The sequence below is a fragment of the Rana temporaria genome, chromosome 3 (genome assembly GCF_905171775.1).
Source record: "Rana temporaria chromosome 3, aRanTem1.1, whole genome shotgun sequence".
Classification (NCBI taxonomy): domain Eukaryota; kingdom Metazoa; phylum Chordata; class Amphibia; order Anura; family Ranidae; genus Rana; species Rana temporaria.
In genome coordinates, this window is record NC_053491.1 from 482,655,836 (window position 1) to 482,675,899 (window position 20,064).

General features: G+C 41.8%; 1 protein-coding gene across 2 annotated transcripts in view; it reads right to left on the reverse strand.

Moving 5' to 3' along the window:
* The window catches only part of LOC120933691 (chloride channel protein ClC-Kb-like), a 71,458-nt gene that overhangs the window by 16,763 nt on the left and 34,631 nt on the right, over positions 1–20,064 (reverse strand). For both annotated transcript variants that reach the window (XM_040347041.1, XM_040347040.1), the window contains 7 exons: positions 19,666–19,767; positions 15,701–15,788; positions 8,687–8,869; positions 8,339–8,408; positions 6,296–6,406; positions 2,125–2,338; positions 1,162–1,295 (listed from right to left, as the gene is read on the reverse strand). In XM_040347041.1, coding sequence (XP_040202975.1) covers positions 1,162–1,295; positions 2,125–2,338; positions 6,296–6,406; positions 8,339–8,408; positions 8,687–8,869; positions 15,701–15,788; positions 19,666–19,767 — 902 coding nt within the window. The remainder of the gene's footprint in view (positions 1–1,161; positions 1,296–2,124; positions 2,339–6,295; positions 6,407–8,338; positions 8,409–8,686; positions 8,870–15,700; positions 15,789–19,665; positions 19,768–20,064) is intronic.

Here is a 20,064-nt window from a genome sequence, read left to right on the forward strand (position 1 = left end):
GTAAATGGCGTCCAGCGCCATTCACGGACGACTTATACGGACGATTTAAATTTTGACGCGGGAACGACGGCCATACTTAACATTGGCTACGCCACCTAGGGGGCAGCTTTATCTTTACGCCGCATATCTCTTACGGAAACGGCGTAAATTTACTGCGACGGGCAAGCGTACGTTCGTGAATCGGCGTAACGACTCATTTGCATATTCTACGCCGACCGCAATAGAATCGCCACCTAGCGACCGGCCTAGAATTGCAGCCTAAGATCCGACGGTGTAAGTCACTTACACCTGTCGGATCTTAGGGAGATCTATGCGTAACCTGATTCTATGAATCAGACGCATAGATACGACCGTCGGATCTCAGAGATACGACGGCGTATCAGGAGATACGCCGTTGTATCTCTTTTCTGAATCTGGCCCTATGTTTCTTCTTAGAAGGCTTCCTCAAAAAGTGAAAGAAAAAAAAAAAAATATATATATATACAACCTACATATTTTCATAAGAGAAATGGTAACTCAAGAATAATGACCACACTAATGATGCGAAACCCGATTAGAGGCGCTAAGGGCTGGTAAACGGAACATGAGCGCATAAACGCACACTCTATAAGGTTGAAGTCTGAAGTGAAGAAAAAAAAAAAGAAGGCTTCCTCAGGAGCGTTGACCGCTCCTGAGAAAGTCTTCTAAGACAAAAACACAATGGGCGGGGCAAAGCATTGTGACGTCATCACACACTGAGAGGCAGTCACACAGAAGTAGTAAGTGCCCTGTTTCGCAGTGTCCTTAGATGAGTACATGTGACATACTAGTGACAGAACTGAGCATTGCTTTTGTGAGTTATTGTAATTTTTTATAAAGTCAACGCCTTTTATGCAGCGAGGATTTCTCCTTTTGTATGGGGAAGGAGAGCACACTGTGCATGCACAGGTCTTGAAAGCAAGAAATCGCTCATGCCAGCGATGCCGGGAGTGCGCCCAACGTTCCGGGCATCCCAGATCACAGGCAGGATGGTGCAGAATTTAGTCGTTTTTCAGCCAGGCTGCGGGTAAGCTGCGATTGGCCTATAAGTATGGCAGGGGGGCCCTGGACAGCATGGTATGTTATTACAAGGGTGCCCTTAGCCTTTAAGACTACAGATATAGAAAAGGGGAAGGTACCAACCTTCGGAATCCACGATGGGGTACTGCTTTAGATCGGAGGTTTTCAGCAGGTTTCGGATGTCCTTGTACTTAAACCCCTTCACCAGGTATCTCAACTCTGTCACCATGAAGTCCTCGGCACACACGTCATGGGCACTGGGAGGGGAAGGGGACATAATTAGGTCCACTATAGTGAAAAATATTATATTCTTGTTACAGTATAGGTTTAATCACTGTATTGAGAATACCTAGGTCTCATTCACATGAGGACGCCGAGGGACTGACCACACAAGCTGGAGCTTTAGGCTGAAGGAGAGTGCTGGACAGTGGCGGCTGGTGCTCAATTTTCTTGGGGGGGGGGGGCGGGCCCAGCCAGCCACTTCCCCCAGCCAGTCAACCACCCCCTACCCCCCAGGGGCTCAATCAATTGCTGCCTCCCCCCTCGATTGCCGGATCACTCCTCCATTGCCCACCAGGCCCCAGCCAACCCCGCTCTTACCCCATCCAGGTCTCGGCTTCGGCGGCTCCCCACCCCGTGTCTCCTCCCGAGCCCAGGCAGCCTTTCCTCCCGGCCAATCAGGATTTAGGACTCGCGGACAATCGAGTCTTAGGACTTCCTGATTGGCGAGGAGAAGAAACAGGAAGACATTAGCGAATATTAATTCACTATTGTCACACAACTGAATGGGCTCAGGGCGCAGTGCTCTGTGCCCCGAGCCCACCCCTTTTTAAGCCAATTAAAGCCTCAGGCTCTAACCATGTGCTTCAAAATAAATAAATAAAAACATTGGAATCCATGCGTCTGGCGCCCTGCATGCAGATTAGGGGCCAGGCGCATGGATTAGGCGCCCTGCATGAGCAGCCGCCACTGGTGATGGAGTGTTTGCATGCAAAAGAAAATAAAAAAGGCCCCCAGGCAGCAAAATGGTTAATGCTACTTTCACCCAGCAGAACCAATCCCATAATAAACCGATTTGTGCATTACCAGTTCTTCCCGATTTTCAGCTTGGGGAGGTACGGCAGTTTCTTGATGATGATGATGAGGTCGAAGAAGGAGTTCTGGCAGCTCTGGCTGATGGCGTTGGCTATGAGAACAGCGATGAGGACCGGCAGAATGTGGGACATTTGTCCCGTCAGCTCAAACACCAGCAGAGCTGTAGAGAGGGTGTGAGTGACCGCTCCGGAATACGCCGCCGCACCTGCGGGAACGAGAAAAGACGGTATGAGGAGAGGGGCAAGATGGCAGAACATCACAGGGTATGAAAGGATTGAGGGAGCTGAAATCCAATGAATGAAAGGGCAAGGATAGTCAAGCTGGAGTTGATGATGGAGCAGCGAAATCAGAGGAAGCCATTTTAGTCCAGAAGAGGAGCCGGTAAAACCAGGTCAGTCTTTAATGCAGGGCAAAAGGGGAAGCTGCTCCGGGCTCAGTCATTGTTGTGAGGCCCAAAGCAGCTGCCCCTTGAGTCCGCACTGCCAGCAAATAGTTGATAAGTGTATTGTGGAGGGCCAAAGATAATGTTTAGAAGGCCTTAGTTACAATTAGACAAATTCGTTAAATTCGAATATACAAATTTCCGAACCTTCGAATTTCCAAATTTTTTCGAATATCAAAATTTCCAAATTTTTCTGAATATTCGGAAATTCGAAATTTCAGAAATTCGAAATTTGAAAATTAGAAATTCGGAAATTAGAAATTCCGAAAATTCTTAATTTTGTAAATTCGGAAATTTCGAAAATCCCAAAATTTCAAATTTCGGAAATTCGAAAATGTGGATATTCGAAATTGGAAAATTCGGAGAAATGCGAAAATCCGGAAATTCGATTATTCGGAAATCCAAAAATAAGAATGAAAATCCGGAAATTTGAAAATTCGGAAATCCAAAGATAAGAAGGAAAATCCGAAAAAATTCAAAAGAACGAAAATATGAAAATCTGAAATAATAACTAACTAATAATAACTTAACTATTACCAACTATTCAATTATAGGTATTGGACTTTCCTTTCAAATTTGGCTGTTAGTGAACGTAACGAATACGAATTTATCCGAAGTTACGAATTATTCATAATAATGAATGCCGTATCTAAATAAATGGAACATAACAAATTAAAAATAATAAATAACAATAATAATATTAATAATAAAAATTAATTATTATTATTTATTATTATTTAGTTTCGTTCCACTCCTTTAGATGCGGCATACTTTATTTCGGATAATTCGTAACTTCAGATAAATTTGTATTTGTTATGTTCAAATTTGAAAGGAAATTCCAATACCTGTAATTTTAAGGGGTTGTAAAGGTTTGTTTTTTATTTTCTAAATAGGTTCCTTTAAGCTAGTGCATTGTGGGTTCACTTACCTTTTCCTTCGATTTACCTTCTAATTGTTTTTTTTCTTTGTCTGAATTTCTCACTTCCTGTTCCTCCTCAGTAAGCTTGCCCCCATCATCCGAGCTGTTCTGGCTGGGGGTTAGTAAACGTTCTCACCCCCTCCCTTGGGACTACATCCCCGCGGGGAGACGCTGTGATGTAGTCGCAAGGGAGGGGGCGAGCGCGTTAACCCCCAGCCAGAACGCAGCGTCTCCCTGCAGGGATGTAGTCCCAAAGGAAGGGGTGAGCATGCTGATTAACCCCCAGCCAGAACGACTCGGATGATGGGGGCAAGCTTACCGAGGAGGAACAGGAAGTGAGAAATTCAGACAAAGAAAAAAAACATTTAGAAGGGAAATGGAAGGAAAGGGTAAGTGCAATGCACTAGCTTAAAGGAACCTATTTAGAAAATAAAAAACAAACCTTTTCAACCCCTTTAATAATTAGTTATAATTAGTTAGTAATTATTTAGAATTTTTGGAATTTTGGATTTTCATTCTTTCTAATTTTCGGATTTTCCTTTCTCATTTTCAGATTTTCGAATTTAGGAATTTTAAAATTTAGGAATTTTAAAATTTTAGAATTTTAAAATTTTAGAATTGACAAATTTTAGAATTTCTGTAAAAAACAAACCTTTACAACCCCTCTAATTAGTTATAATTAGTTAGTTATTATTTAGAATTTTTGGAATTTTGGATTTTCGTTCTTTCTAATTTTCAGATTTTCCTTTCTTATTTTTGGATTTTCGAAATTACGAATTTCCGAATTTTCAAATTTACGAATTTACGAATTTTAGAATTTCCGTAAACAACAAACCTTTACAACCCCTTTAATAATTAGTTATAATTAGTTATTATTTAGAATTTTTGGAATTTTGGATTTTCGTTCTTTCTCATTTTCGGATTTTCCTTTCTTATTTTTGGATTTTCCCAAAATTCCGAATTTACGAATTTTCAAATTTTAGAATTTACGAATTTTAGAACTTACGAAATTTTGAATCTACAAATTTTAGAATTTCCATAAAAAAACAAACCTTTACAACTCCTTTAATAATTAGTTATAATTAGTAAGTTATTATTTAGAATTTTTGGAATTTTGGATTTTCGTTCTTTCTAATTTTCGGATTTTCCTTTCTTATTTTTGGATGTTCGAAATTACGAATTTGCGAATTTTCAAATTTTAGAATTTACTAATTTTAGAATTTACAAATTTTAGAATTTCCATAAAAAACAAACCTTTACAACTCCTTTAATAATTAGTTATAATTAGTTAGTTATTATTTAGAATTTTTAGAATTTCGTTCTTTCTAATTTTTGGATTTTCCTTTCTTATTTTCGGACTTTCGAATTTACGAATTTTCAAGTTTTAGAATTTACGAATTTACGAATTTTAGAATTTCCAAATTTTAGAATTTACGTAAAAAACAAACCTTTACAACCCCTTTAATAATTAGTTATAATTAGTTAGTTATTATTTAGAATTTTTGGAATTTTGGATTTTCGTTCTTTCTAATTTTCGGATTTTCCTTTCTTATTTTTGGATTTTCGAAATTCAGAATTTACGAATTTTCAAATTTTAGAATTTACGAATTTTAGAATTTACAAATTTTAGAATTTCCATAAAAAACAAACCTTTACAACCCCTTTAATAATTAGTTATAATTAGTTAGTTATTATTTAGAATTTTTGGAATTTCGTTCTTTCTAATTTTTGGATTTTCCTTTCTTATTTTCGGACTTTCGAATTTACGAATTTTCAAGTTTTAGAATTTACGAATTTATGAATATTACAATTTCCAAATTTTAGAATTTCCGTGAAAAACAAACCTTTACAACCCCTTTAATAATTAGTTATAATTAGTTATGCCCTGTTCACACGATCGGTTCGTCTGATGAAAACGGTCCGATGGACCGTTTTCATCGGACAACCAATCGTGTGTAGAACCTGTTTTAACATTTTCTGATGGTTAAAAAAATGATAGAAAAAAACTATCTTCTGTGGGGAAATCCATCGGTCAAAAATCCACGCATGCTCAGAATCAAGTCGACGCATGCTCGGAAGCATTGAACTTAATTTTTCTCTGCATGTTTTATGTCACCGCGTTGGACACGATCTGATTTTTAACTGATGGTGTGTAGGCAAGACTGATGAAAGTCAGCTCCATCGGATATCTGATGAAAGAATCCATCGATCCGTTTTGATCGGATGAACCGATCGTGTGTACAGGGCATTCATTATTATTTTGAATTTTTGGAATTTTGGATTTTTGTTCTTTTGAATTTTCGGATTTTCTTTTCTTATTTTCGAAATTACAAATTTACGAATGAACGAATGAACGAATTTACGAATTTTCGAATCTACAAATTTACGAATCTACAAATTTACGAATTTTCAAATTTCAGAATTTTAGAATTGTAGGATTTTCGAATTTTAGGATTTTATATTTTTCAAATTTCAGAATTTTAGAATTTACGAATTTTGGAATTTACGAATTATAGAATTTACGAATTTCGGAATTTACGAATTATAGAATTTACGAATTAAAGAATTTACGAATTTTAGAATTTACGAATTATAGAATTTACGAATTTTAGAATTTACGAATTTTAGAATATATGAATCTTAGAATTTACGAATTTTAGAATTTACGAATTTTAGAATTTACGGAAAAAAATACAAAATTTATGAAACGATAACGAAAACAAGCGAATTGCAGTACACATGTCTAGGGTACGGAAGGAAAGGCCGAAGGTCAGATTTAAGAACAAGTGTTGTTTTGTAACCTGCGAGTGCGTATCCTGCCGGAGTGATCTTGATGGGGATGCCTTCTGAGATGAAGCCATCTGGGAAGATCTTCGCCATAATTTCTCCGTACAGTCGTCCAAGGCCGGCACCTGTAAGAGACATGAAATACGAGGATGTGAATGATCGGTCCACTCCGAGACGTCTTAACCGCTTGAGGACCGCCGCACGATGATATACGTTGACAAAATAGCACGGCTGGACACAAGGGTGTACCTGTACGTCCCCTTTAAGATCCCAGCCGTGGGTCGTGAGCGTGCCGCTGGTGGCGAGCTCGTGACACAGTCCTGTCCTCCATGGCCGCGCCCACGGGACCCACGGACCCAATCGCCGCCGGTGTCCCGCGATGGGGTCACAGAGAGGAAGAACGGGGAGAGGTGAGTGTAAACAAAGTGCTTGCTAGTGTGACTGTCAGTGATCGTCTGTTCCCTGTGTTAGGAAACGACGATCAGTGACGTCACACGCGCGGCCACGCCCCCCCCACAGTAAGAACACACCTTTAGGGCACACTTAACCCCTACAGCGCCCCCTCCTGGTTAACCCCTTCACTGCCAGTGTCATTTTTACATTTTCACAGTAATCAGTGCATTTTTATAGCACTTTTCGATGTGGTCCCAAAAATGTGTCATAAGTGTCCAATGTGTCCGCCATAATGTCGCCGCCATTAGTAGTAAAAAAAAAAAAATATATATAAAAATGCTATAAAACTATCCCTTATTTTGTAAACGATATAACTTTTGCACAAACCAATCAATAAACGCTTATTGCAATTCTTTTTACCACAAATATGTAGAAGAATACGTATCGGCCTAAACTGAGGGGAATTTTTTTTTTTATATATATTTTTGGGGGGATATTTATTATAGCAAAAAGTAAAAAATATTGCATTTTTTTTTAAATTGGCGCTCTATTTTTGTTTAAAGCGCAAAAAAATAAAAACCGCAAATACCACCAAAAGAAAGCTCTGTTTGTGGGTAAAAAAAGGACGTCGATTTTGTTTGGGAGCCACGTCGCACAACCGCGCAATTGTCAGTTAAAGCGACGCAGTGCCGAATCGCAAAAAGGGGCTTTACCTGCATATTGGTCCGGGGTCTTAAAGCGGGAGTTCACCCAATTCGTTTTTTTTTTTCTATTCTCCCCTTAGATTCCTGCTTGTTTTCTCTAGGGGAATCGGCTATTTGTTTTAAAATATGATCCGTACTTACCCGTTTTCGAGATGCATCTTCTCCGTCGCTTCCGGGGTATGGGTCTTCGGGAGCGGGCGTTCCTTCTTGATTGACAGTCTTCCGAGAGGCTTCCGACGGTCGCATCCATCGCGTCACTAGTAGCCGAAAGAAGCCGAACGTCGGTGCGGCTCTATACTGCGCCTGCGCACCGACGTTCGGCTTCTTTCGGAAAATCGTGACACGATGGATGCGACCGTCGGAAGCCTCTCGGAAGACTGTCAATCAAGAAGGAACGCCCAGTCCCGCAGCCCATACCCGGAAGTGGCGGAAGAAGATGCATCTCGTAAACGGGTAAGTAATGCTCATATTTTAAAACAAATAGCCGATTCCCCTAGAGAAAACGAGCAGGAATCTAAGGCTAAAAAGTGTTCGCTATGGGTGAACCTCCGCTTTAAGTGGTTAAAGTAGTGCAGTGCTGAATAGCAAAAAAATGGTCATGTGGGGGGGGGGGGGTAAATCTTCTGGAGGTCGAGCGGTTAAGCGGTTAAGTTTCACCGTCATTATAAATATCAAAGGATGGAACTTCCTTCTCCTATCTCTTAGCTAACAGCCCATTACAGCCCCTCTTTAGCTCTCTAACAATCCCGTAGATAGCAGCTGTGATAACTCGGTGTAAAAATTCTGATTGTTGGGCCTGCCTGGATACCGTAACGTCGCCTTTCCTTTTCTGATTGGCTGGAATTATTATTTTTCTATTGACTGACCCCCAACCAATATATTGCTTTACGTGTCGGAGTGACTTGACGTTGACAGATGGAGGAGGAAGAGGAGGAGTCCCGTAATGTAGAGATAACTCACCATAGACAAACACAGGAAGGAAGTACCCGGCGGGGATGATCATGGTGTTTGCAAACAGCAGCATGAAGAACTATGGAGAGGAGAAGAGCGCTGTCAGTGTCTCATAAGATAAAACAATAGTCATTGGAGTGTGTGGGGGAGGGGGACGGGGGGGGGGCATTAGAGTGTAAGCTCCTCTGGTGCAGGGATACAGGATATATTATATCTGTAATTAGAGATCATTTTTCACCATCGATTCCGCCCAATAGTTTCCATCATCACCTTAGGTCTATGGGCCCCCTTCCATAGTAAATCGGAGGTTACAGAAGGAGGAATGGACTGGTGACAACTGACAGGAGGGCTACCTACCTTGAGAACTAAGAAGATGGCGAGCTTCTCTACAGATGACAGTTGTGGGTGTGTCCACTGCAGCCAATTGTCGTCATACGTGGGATTCGGCGGCTGTCTTGAGGCATTTAACGTCAAGGATAATTCTTCCACTCCCCATGTGATGTTGTTGATGAAAGTCTCTATATGTTCTTTCATCGTCAGCTGCATAATATAATATAATATAATATAATTATAATATACACTATATAATTTAATATAATTCATATAATAATTAATATAATATAATACAATTTATATAATATAGATACTATAATAAATATATTATATACTGTATAATATAATATAATACAATTTATATAATATAGATACTATAATAAATATATTATATACTGTATAATATAATTAATACAATAGAAAATATTATAATAACATTTATATAATATAAATTATATATATATATATATATATATATATATATATATATATATATATATATATATATATATACATACATACATACATACACACACATTATGATATAATATAATAAATATATAATATACAGTATAATATAATAAGATATAGTATAATATAATATAACATATACTGTATAATATAATTAATATAATATAAAATAATATAATACAATTTATATAATATAATATATATATATATATATATATATATATATATATATATATATATATATACATGCACATTATAATATAATAAATATAAATATAATATATACAGTATAATATAATTGATATAATATTTATATAATATATATAATTTATATAATATAATAAATATAACATATACTGTATATTAACCACTTAAGCCCCGGACCATATTGCTGCCTAAAGACCCAAGGTGTTTTTACAGTATGGGACTGCGTCTCTTTAACAGACAATTGCGCGGTCGTGCGACGTGGCTCCCAAACAAAATTGGCGTCCTTTTTTCCCCACAAATAGAGCTTTCTTTTAGTGGTATTTGATCACCTTGGCGGTTTTTATTTTTTGCGCTATAAACAAAAATAGAGCGACAATTTTGAAAAAAAATCAATATTTTTTTATTTTGCTATAATAAATATCCCCCAAAAACATATCTAGAATTTTTTTTTTCCTCAGTTTAGGCCGATACGTATTCTTGTACCTATTTTTGGTAATAAAAATCGCAATAAGCGTTTATCGATTGGTTTGCGCAAAATTTATAGCGTTTACAAAATAGGGGATAGTTTTATTGCATTTTTATTCTTTTTTTTTTTTTTACTACTAATGGCGGCGATCAGTGATTTTTTTCGTGACTGCGACATTATGGCGGACACTTTGGACAATTTTGACACATTTTTGGGATTTTTGTCATTTTCACAGCAAAAAATGCATTTAACCACTTGACCACCGCCCCATGTCAAAAAGACGTCCTGTTTTTAAAGTTGAATATCTCGATAACGGCAGCAGCTGCTGCCACAACCGAGATATTCATCTTTTCAGGGGGCGGTGGTGTACACGATAACGGCGGTGGGGATCGGATGTGTCCGGCAGCTGAGCGGGGACGGGACTCTCCTTCACCCGTCCTCATAGCTCTGCTGGGCGGAAGTGACGTCAAAAGCCTCTTAAAGAAACATTTTTTTTTTTTTTTTTTGCATTTAAGTCTTTTTGACCCCAGATCTCATATTTAAGAGGACCTGTCATGCTTTTTTCTATTACAAGGGATGTTTACATTCCTTGTAATAGGAATAAAAGTGATACATTTTTTTTTTTTTATTTCAGTGTAAAAAATTATAAAACTAAATAAAAATAAATAAGAAAACCAAAAAAATTTTTTTTAACGCGCCCCATCCCGACGAGCTCGCGCGCAGAAGCAAACGCATACGCGAGTAGCGCCCGCATATGAAAACGGTATTCAAACCACACAAGTGAGGTATCGCCGCGATCGTTAGAGTGAGAGCAATAATTCTAGCCCTAGACCTACTCTGCAACTCAAAAAATGCAACCTGTAGAATTCTTTAAACGTCGCCTATCGAGATTTTTAAGGGTAAAAGTTTGACGCCATGCCACGAGCGGGCGCAATTTTTAAGCGTGACATGTTGGGTATCATTTTACTCGGCATAATATTATCTTTCCTCAATATATAAAAAAATTGGGCAAAATGTATTGTTGTCTTATTTTTTAATTCAAAAAAGTGATTTTTATCCAAAAAAAGTGCGCTTGTAAGACCGCTGCGCAAATACGGTGTGACAAAAAGTATTGCAATGACTGCCATTTTATTCCGTAGGATGTCTGCTAAAAAAAAATATATAATGTTTGGGGGTTCTGATTAATTTTCTAGCAAAAAAATTGTGATTTTCACATGAAGGAGAGAAGTGCCAGAATAGGCCTGGTGGTCAAGTGGTTAAATTGCATTGTTTATTGTGAAAATGACAGTTGCAGTTTGGGAGTTAACCACAGGGGGCGCTGTAGGATTTGGTGTACACTGTGTGTGTGTTTACAACTGTAGGGGGGTGTGGCTGTAGGAATGACGTCATCGATCGAGTCTCCCTATATAAGGGATCACTCGATCGATGCAGCGCCATAGTGAAACACGGGGAAGCCGTGTTTACATACGGCTCTCCCCGTTCTTCAGCTCCGGGGAGCGATCGCGACGGAGCGGCTATAAACAAATAGCCGCGCCGTCGTCCCGGATTGCTCCCCGAGGCTTACCGACCGCCGCAAGTCGCGCGGGGGGGGTCCCGATCGGACCCCCGACCCACGTCTAGGCAGGGACATACAGGTACGCCAATGTGCCTGTACGTGCCATTCTGCCGACGTATATGTACATGCGGCGGTCGGGAAGGGGTTAATCTAATTAATATAATACACACACACATATATATATTTAAAATAAATATAATATATACTGTATAATATATATATATATATATATATATATATATATATATATATATATATATATATATATATATATATATATATATATATATATATATATATATATATATATATTGTATTATATTATATTACTGTAATATAATATAATAGGATTTAATTAATATAATTCATATAATATATAATATAATAAATATATTATATATATATTGTATAATATAATTAATATAATATAACACATATATGTATAAATATAATATAATATAAACATAGAAAAGAAATTACTGCGCTAAAGCTGCAACTAAAAAGTGATATACACACCAGTCAATAGAAAAAATGTAGTTGCGCTATGATAAATTTAAAAACGATATAAACTAAACAAGTGACAAAAATATATTAAATGAAGCAATGACAGCTGTGTTAATCATGTGTCAGTATTGGCTATAGATGTATTTATATATCATTGTAAAGTTTTTACTTTCTCCGATTTCTTCATGTAATCATTAGAAAGAATCTTCAACATGTTGTGGGGAATTTATGCCCACCATCCTTGGGGTGATGGAGGACTTATGTCCCCACATTCATATTATGTTCATTTCTATATTGTATTTTTCATTCTTTTATATGTTATTAGATCCGTGTTTTTTAGGCATTTTTGGCCTTTTTTATTATTATTATTTTTTATAATCTTTTTATTTTTCTCCCTGAGGTTCTTGTCTAGTATGACCGTTTTCTACCTCCGGGTTACCATGCACGGGTCATTGGAGTCTCAGACTCAACTCGAGGTTTGGTTTCCTGGTTGTTTTATTTTGGAGTTCATCTCCGGGATTAAAACGATCGTGTTTGGATCTCTAGGCCACCATACGCGGGTTTTCAGGATGCTCGACTCAGATCGAGGCTTGGTTTCCCGAGATTGTACTTAATGCGATGCGTCAGTACGTCGCCCGTGCACCAGACGACGTCATTTGTGTGACGAAACGCGCGTCGGGAGAGGAGACGTGCTAACATGCGTGACAGTCCGAGCGGACGGGCGTTCGTTTAAGCCGGCCGGCTTTATTTTATGCTTCTATGTGATCGATCTTTTGTAAGTGTTTTATCTCATTACATTTTACACTTTATACTACGGTATTTCACTATTGTGAGTCCCATTATTTTTAGGGTATCCCATGCATCTGGTGACATCCGTGCCTTGAGGATCCATTTCCACTGGTGTGTGCTGCAGTCCATGACTAAAGGCCCGGGCTGGGGTTTACATCTTTGCTTGCCATCTTTGCTTGCCATCTGGTAAGCCTGCATTTCTTGTGGTGTTTTCACTTTTGGTGGTGGATTTTTTCAACATTTTGAATTATAATATGAACCACTGAAGAATTTACTTAAATTGTGTTTTATCTTTGGACTTCACTGAACATATGATTAACACACATAATATAATATATACTGTATAATAAAATTAATATAGCAGGATATAATTAATATAATATCATACAATATAATATAATACAATTTATATAATGTATAGTATAACAAATATAATATATACTTTATAATATAATATAACCAATTAATATAATATAATACAATATAATGGGGCAGATTCACAAAGATCTGCCCCGGCGCAGCGTATCTGAGATACGCTACGCCGCAGTAACTTACTTTTGTTAGGTTTGAATCCTCAACGAATTTGCGCCGTAAGTTATGGCGGCGTAGTCTATCTCTCGCGGCGTAACGGCGCGTAATTCTAATTGGCGAGGTGGGGGCGTGTTTCATTTAAATGAAGCGCGTCCCCGCGCCGAACGAACTGCGCATGCTCCGTTCCTAAATTTCACGCCGTGCATTGCGCTAAATGACGTCGCAAGGACGTAATTTTTTGTGACGTGGACGTAAATTACGTCCAGCCTGATTCACGGACGACTTACGCAAACTAAATAAAATTTTTTAAATTATACGTGGGAACGACGGCCATACTTAACATTGAGTACGTCACCAAATACCAGCTTTAACTATACGCCGAAAAAAAGCCGACTAGAGACGACGTAAAAAGATGCGACGGCCGATCGTACGTTTGTGGATCGTCATAAATAGCTAATTTGCATACTCGACGTGGAAAACGACGGGAACACCACCCAGCGGATGCCGAAGAATTGCATCTAAGATCCGAAGGCGTACGAAGACGTACGCCTGTCGGATCTAACCCAGATGCCGTCGTATCTTGTTTTGAGGATTCAAACTAAAGATACGACGCGGGAAATTTGAAAGTACGCCGGCGTATCAGTAGATACGCAGGCGTACTCTCTTTATGGATCTGCCCCAATATAACCAATTATTATAATATAATACAATATATAATATATATATATAATATAGTATATACTGTATAATATAATATCATTAATATAATATAAAACCATTTATATAATATATACTGTATAATATAAAATAATTAATATAGTAAGGATATAATTAATGTTATATACATAAAAAAAATATACCTGCCAATCTGCTAGAAATACAGTGCGCCCCCTACTTCCTGTTTGAGGTGACAACACTGCCTCTGCTGCACCGAATTCTTCAGCAGTGATGTCAGAGTTTCCCTTTGCTGGACTACAGAACTTCTTCCCACTATGGTATGCAGATAAGGAGTCCAGGGGAAGAGAACTAGACCTAACCAGCGTTGTCCTCTTTGCGTAATTCCTCCTTTGATGGGGCTACAGCAGGTCATCTCCCAGCAATAGTATGGAGATGAGGATCTGGGTAGCCCAGTAGAAGAGAACTAGGCAGGGCTGACACCTCAATACCTCTGCTGCACTAAATTCCAAGCAGTATTTCTATTTCTGTATAGGTCTCAATTCTGGACTACAGAACACCATCCCCAGGAATACAGTTTAAGAATTAAAGGGATAGTTAAAAAAAATGAATAGGTGAACTAACACCCAACACCCTCCGCTCCCTACTGTACTGACAGTAGGTGATAAGCTGTCAGTGCCCTGGGTATATGCAGGGGAGGGCTGGGCCAGGGGGCAGGGTGGCAATTGCCTCCCAGGCCACTCTAACTTATGTTCAAAATGTCCGGCAGCCGCTGCCCGCAACCATTTTTGTTTTTTATTCTGCACTAGGAAGTCGGGCCAGGGGCACGGCCATAGCGGCGGACCACTAGCTGTCGCATTTTGGGAGATGTAGTCCACGCTCAAGCTCCCAGTGGGTGGAAAACAGAGCAGCGCAGAGGAAACTACAACTCCCTGGGACCGGATTCTTGGAAGCAGGCAGAGGCAGTGAGGGAGTTGGGAAGCAGGGCTGCGGGGCTGGGCGCTGACTGCAACTTGACTCCAGGACCAGGAGCATTACTCCCCCAGGAGGCTGGGGCGTGCAAGGATCTGCTGAGCTGAGAGACCCTGACACGCCTAGCTGACCCCCCATCTCCCCCCCATACACCCCATGTAACCTACCCCAGTGATCAGGGTGCATTGATGGGTGCTGGAGTTGGCTGCACTGATGGGCACTGGTGAGGCTGCATTGAATAACCATATGGGCCATGGATGGTGAGCTCATTTGGCAGTTCAATGGGCCACTTGACTGGACTTGCCCCCCAGGCCTAAGGCTGCCAGCCCTCCCCTGGGTATATGAAATCCCCGCTCTCTCTTACCTTCATTCTGTGAGGCTTCTGGGGCAGATCAAAGAGATTCTGATTGGTCAGCGCCATCAAGTCAAAGAAGGCTTTGACCAATCAGAATCGGTCTGATCCTTCCTGGAAGCCCTACAGAAAGAAGGGGGAAGAAGATCGGAGGAATTCAGATCCCCAGAGCGCTACACCCACTGCGTGGGCACCATTAGCTCCTCAGCCACAAAGGTACGTACAGCAGGGGCCGGGGTCAGGGGGTGGGCAGGAGGGGAAGATGCCCCCCGGCGCATATAAGCAAGGGGGCATAGAATAGGAGCAGGGTTGTACACCGATTCTATGGCATGTATTAAAAGTAGAGAGTAGGGGGTAGAATTCTGGATCCCTGTCCTGGACACTGGAGGACCCTGACCTGGTACTGGCTGGGGTAGGTGTAAAGGTCAAATTACACTTTAATATTTTGGTTATTGCACTGAGATTTTCACCCCCCCCCCCCATTAAGCAGCCTCAGTCACTGCACCGTGTACTTACCCGAGTCCCCCCCATGTACTGTCCAAACCCGTGAGGAAAGGTGATGCTGGCCAACACCAGGGAAACAAACGCAGCGTAAACAATGCGACTGTAAGATAAAAGTACCACATGGGCGTCAGTGTGACTGTCATCTCTCTTGACTACTACAAAAAAAAATGTACAAATAAATCCGTATGCTAACTGTCAGCTCAGGGCTGGACTGGGTCAAAAATTTGGCCCTGGACGTCATCCAGTCCGGCCCACTGACAGGTTTCTCTAATGTAGGCGGCCAGACAAACCCGCCCCCCCTGGTTGGCAAACCCTGATGGCCACCCAAGCCCCCCTCCCCATTCACTAGCCATTAGCCATTCTACCTTATTACATGATGCTGCGGGGAGGGAGAGGAGGGGAACGCTGCGGGGAGGGAGAGGAGGTGAACGCTGCGGGGAGGGAGAGGAGGTGAGCGCTGCGGGAAGGGGAAGGAGGTGAACGCTGCGGGGAGGGAGAGGAGGTGAGCGCTGCGGGAAGGGGGAGGAGGTGAACGCTGGGGGGAGGGAGAGGAGGTGAAAGCTGCGGGGAGGAGGAGGAGGTGAACGCTGCGGGGAGGGAGAGGAGGTGAGCGCTGCGGGAAGGGGGAGGAGGTGAACGCTGGGGGGAGGGAGAGGAGGTGAAAGCTGCGGGGAGGGGGAGGAGGTGAACGCTGCGGGGAGGGAGAGGAGGTGAACCCTGCGGGAAGGGGGAGGAGGTGAACGCTGGGGGGAGGGAGAGGAGGTGAAAGCTGCGGGGAGGGAGAGTAAGTGAACCCTGCTGGGAGGGTGAGATGGTGAACCCTGCGGGGAGGGAGAGATGGTGAACCCTGCGGGGAGGGAGAGGAGGTGAACCCTGTGGGGAGGGAGAGGAGGTGAACGCTGCGGGGAGGGAGAGGAGGTGAGCGCTGCAGGGAGGGAGATGAGGCGAACGCTGCGGGGAGGGAGAGGAGGTGAGCGCTGCGGGAAGGGGGAGGAGGTGAACGCTGGGGGGAGGGAGAGGAGGTGAAAGCTGCGGGGAGGGAGAGTAAGTGAACCCTGCTGGGAGGGTGAGATGGTGAGCGCTGCGGGGAGGGAGAGGAGGTGAACCCTGCGGGGAGGGAGAGGAGGTGAACCCTGCGGGGAGGGAGAGGAGGTGAAAGCTGCGGGGAGGGAGAGTAAGTAAACCCTGCTGGAAGGGTGAGATGGTGAACCCTGCGGGGAGGGAGAGATGGTGAACCCTGCGGGGAGGGAGAGGAGGTGAACCCTGCGGGGAGGGAAAGGAGGTGAACCCTGCGGGGAGGGAAAGGAGGTGAACGCTGCGGGGAGGGAGAGGAGGTGAACGCTGCAGGGAGGGAGATGAGGCGAACGCTGCGGGGAGGGAGAGGAGGTGAAAGCTTTGGAGAGGGGGAGACAGAAGAGTGGAGGGGGCGGCAGTCCGCTGTCACTGAAGCCGGCCCACTGAGCCATCGGCCCACCGGGAAACTCCCTGTAGTCCAGATGGCCAGTCCATCCCTGCTGTCAGTTGTCACTGCCAGCTCAGGACCCCCGCTAGCTATCAGGAACCAATCAGGGCGATTCCCGATCATGTGATCTCTGCTGCCCGCTGTGATGAAGCATTCATTGACAAAATGAGTATCAGCCTGCAGAGGCTGCTGAAGCACAAACGATGGAAGCATTCGTTTGTTTACCACTGTAATTGTCAGATACAATTACAATATTGCAAAAATAAATAAATGAATTATTAAAAGAATCTAACATCTTTGCACATTTATCAGATCATAAAAAAACAGGAGATTTTTTTATTTTAAAAATAATAATGATATATATCATTAAAAAAAAAAAAATAGTCAAATACTGAAATTGTAATTTTAAAGGAGGGCTGCAGGGCCGCTGGTAAGGCAGTAGAGCCGGCCCTCCTGTACTGGGCCAGGGCTCCATCAGTTCAAAAGGGGTGCAAGGGCACCTGCTGAGCCCCAAGGTCTGGCTGTACTGTCTTATTGCAGACACCGATCCTCTTCTGCCTCCCACTGCAGCGCTGTAAGCTTCTCTCCTTCTTCACCCTCCAGCTGCACAGGAATGGGTTCTAGCACATGCGCCCCTTCCATCTGCTGTCCGGGCCCCCCTTGAGCTTTCCTCCTCTCCTGCTGGCAGCTGCTGGGGATGTTTCAGGATAGAGAGCAGGGGAAGGGTCCGGTAAATACTTAATTTACTGGCTCTTTCCTTTCCTGAATGAACACAGTGAGTGATCGGTACCAATCACTCCTGTACCCATTCATCACTGAGGCATAGTAAACTGTGTTTATTATGCTTCAGTTTGTGAATGAGCAGGAAGCCGTGGAGTACTTGCTATTTATTCATCTGTGCAATGGAGCCTACAGAGGAAAGGAACTGTCTATGTCACTTTTCAGCCGGGGAGGCTGTAGGGTAGACTGTATGGGGCCCGGTGATTTCTAACAGCAGTCCTGGATATGAGGATTTTATTTGAATTATATAACCACCCCCCTTTTTTTTATAGGCTGAGAAATGTGCAAAGATGTAAAACAAATTAAACATTTTTTATAATTTTTTTAAATTAAATGTTTTTTTTTTGTTTTATATTGTAATTGTATTACAAAATAAATTGTGAAAAATAAGCAAATAAAAAAAAAAAAAGTAGTTGTACATCTTTTCATATTTCTCAGCCTTGGGAAGGGTCCGGTAAATACTTAGGGGCAGATCCACAAAGCGAGTACGCCGGCGTATCTAGTGATACGCCGGCGTACTTTCAAATTTCCCGCGTCGTATCTTTAGTTTGAATCCTCAAAACAAGATACGACGGCATCTGGGTTAGATCCGACAGGCGTACCTCTTCGTACGCCTTCGGATCTAAGATGCAATTTTTCGACATCCGCTGGGTGGCGTTCACGTAGTTTTCCGCATCGAGTATGCAAATTAGCTATTTCCGAAGATCCACGAACGTACGAGCGGCCGTCGCATTCTTTTACGTCGTCTCTAGTCGGCATTTCCCGGCGTATAGTTAAAGCTGCTATTTCGTGGCGTATAGTTAAACCTGCTATGTTAAGTATGGCCTTCGTTCCCGCGTTTAATTTGAATTTTTTTTTTGTTTGCGTAAGTCGTCCGTGAATCGCGGGATGGACGTAATTTACGTCCAAGTCAAAACAATGACGTCCTTGCGACGTCATTTCGCGCAATGCACGGCGGGAAATTTAGGGACGGCGCATGCGCAGTTCGTTTGGCGCAGGGACACGCTTCATTTAAATAAAACATGCCCCCTACCCGCCCAATTTGAATTCCGCGCCCTTACGCCGCAAGAGGTACACTATGCCGCCGTAACTTACGGCGCAAATTCTTTCTGAAATCGAACCAAATAGAAGTAAGTTACAGCGGCGTACCGTATCTCAGATACGCTGCGCCGGGGCAGATCTTTGTGGATCTGCCCCTTAATTTACTGACCCCTTCCTTTCCTGAAGGAACGCAGTGAGCGATCTGTACCAATCACTCCTGTGCCCATTCATCACTGAGGCATAGTAAACTGTGTTTATTATGCTTGAGTTTGTGAATGAGCAGGAAGCCTTGAAGTACTTCCTATTCATTCATCTGTGCAGCTGAGCCTACAGAGGAAAGGGCCTGATATATCTTAGTTACTTTCGGCCGAGGGGGGCCCTGTAGGGTAGACTGTATGGGGCCCTGAGATTTTTTTAACAGCAGCCCGGTATATGAGGATTTTATTTTAGCTATATAACCCCCCCCCCCCCTTTTTTTATAGGCTGACAAATGTGCAAAGATGTAAAAAAAAAACATATGTATTTTTTTAATACTGTAATTGTATTGCTAATAATAAAACAGACACAATTGCAGTATTACAGATAAATAAAAGAATATAATATCTTAGAAATCAGAATAAGCCACATAGAGATGGCAATCTATTGATTCTGGCTGAGCAGAGACCGATTAACCAACGTTGAGAATGACACTTACTTGTTGCGGAAGAATTTACCGACGCGCTCGTTGTTATTGATGAAGAGTAAGGTGACGCGGTGTAGAAACAGGTAGACGCAGCACACACAGCCGCACACAACGCTGGAGACACAAGAAAGCACACAAAGTAAAAAGGGGGTCTGTGATTCTACAATAAAGTGCGCTCATTACACTCCATCAGGTGGTCTAAATATTCCTGCCATAGTTAGAAACATAGGAGAGCGATGGCAGATGGTCCATCAAGTCCACCATTTTTGTTATCATATTAGGTTAAATTCATACCTTTAGGTGGGCCTTACTCACTGTGACCTCATTCATACCTATAGTTGGGCCTTACTTACTACAGCCTCATTCATACCTATAAGGGGGCCTTACTCACTGTGGCCTCATTCATACCTA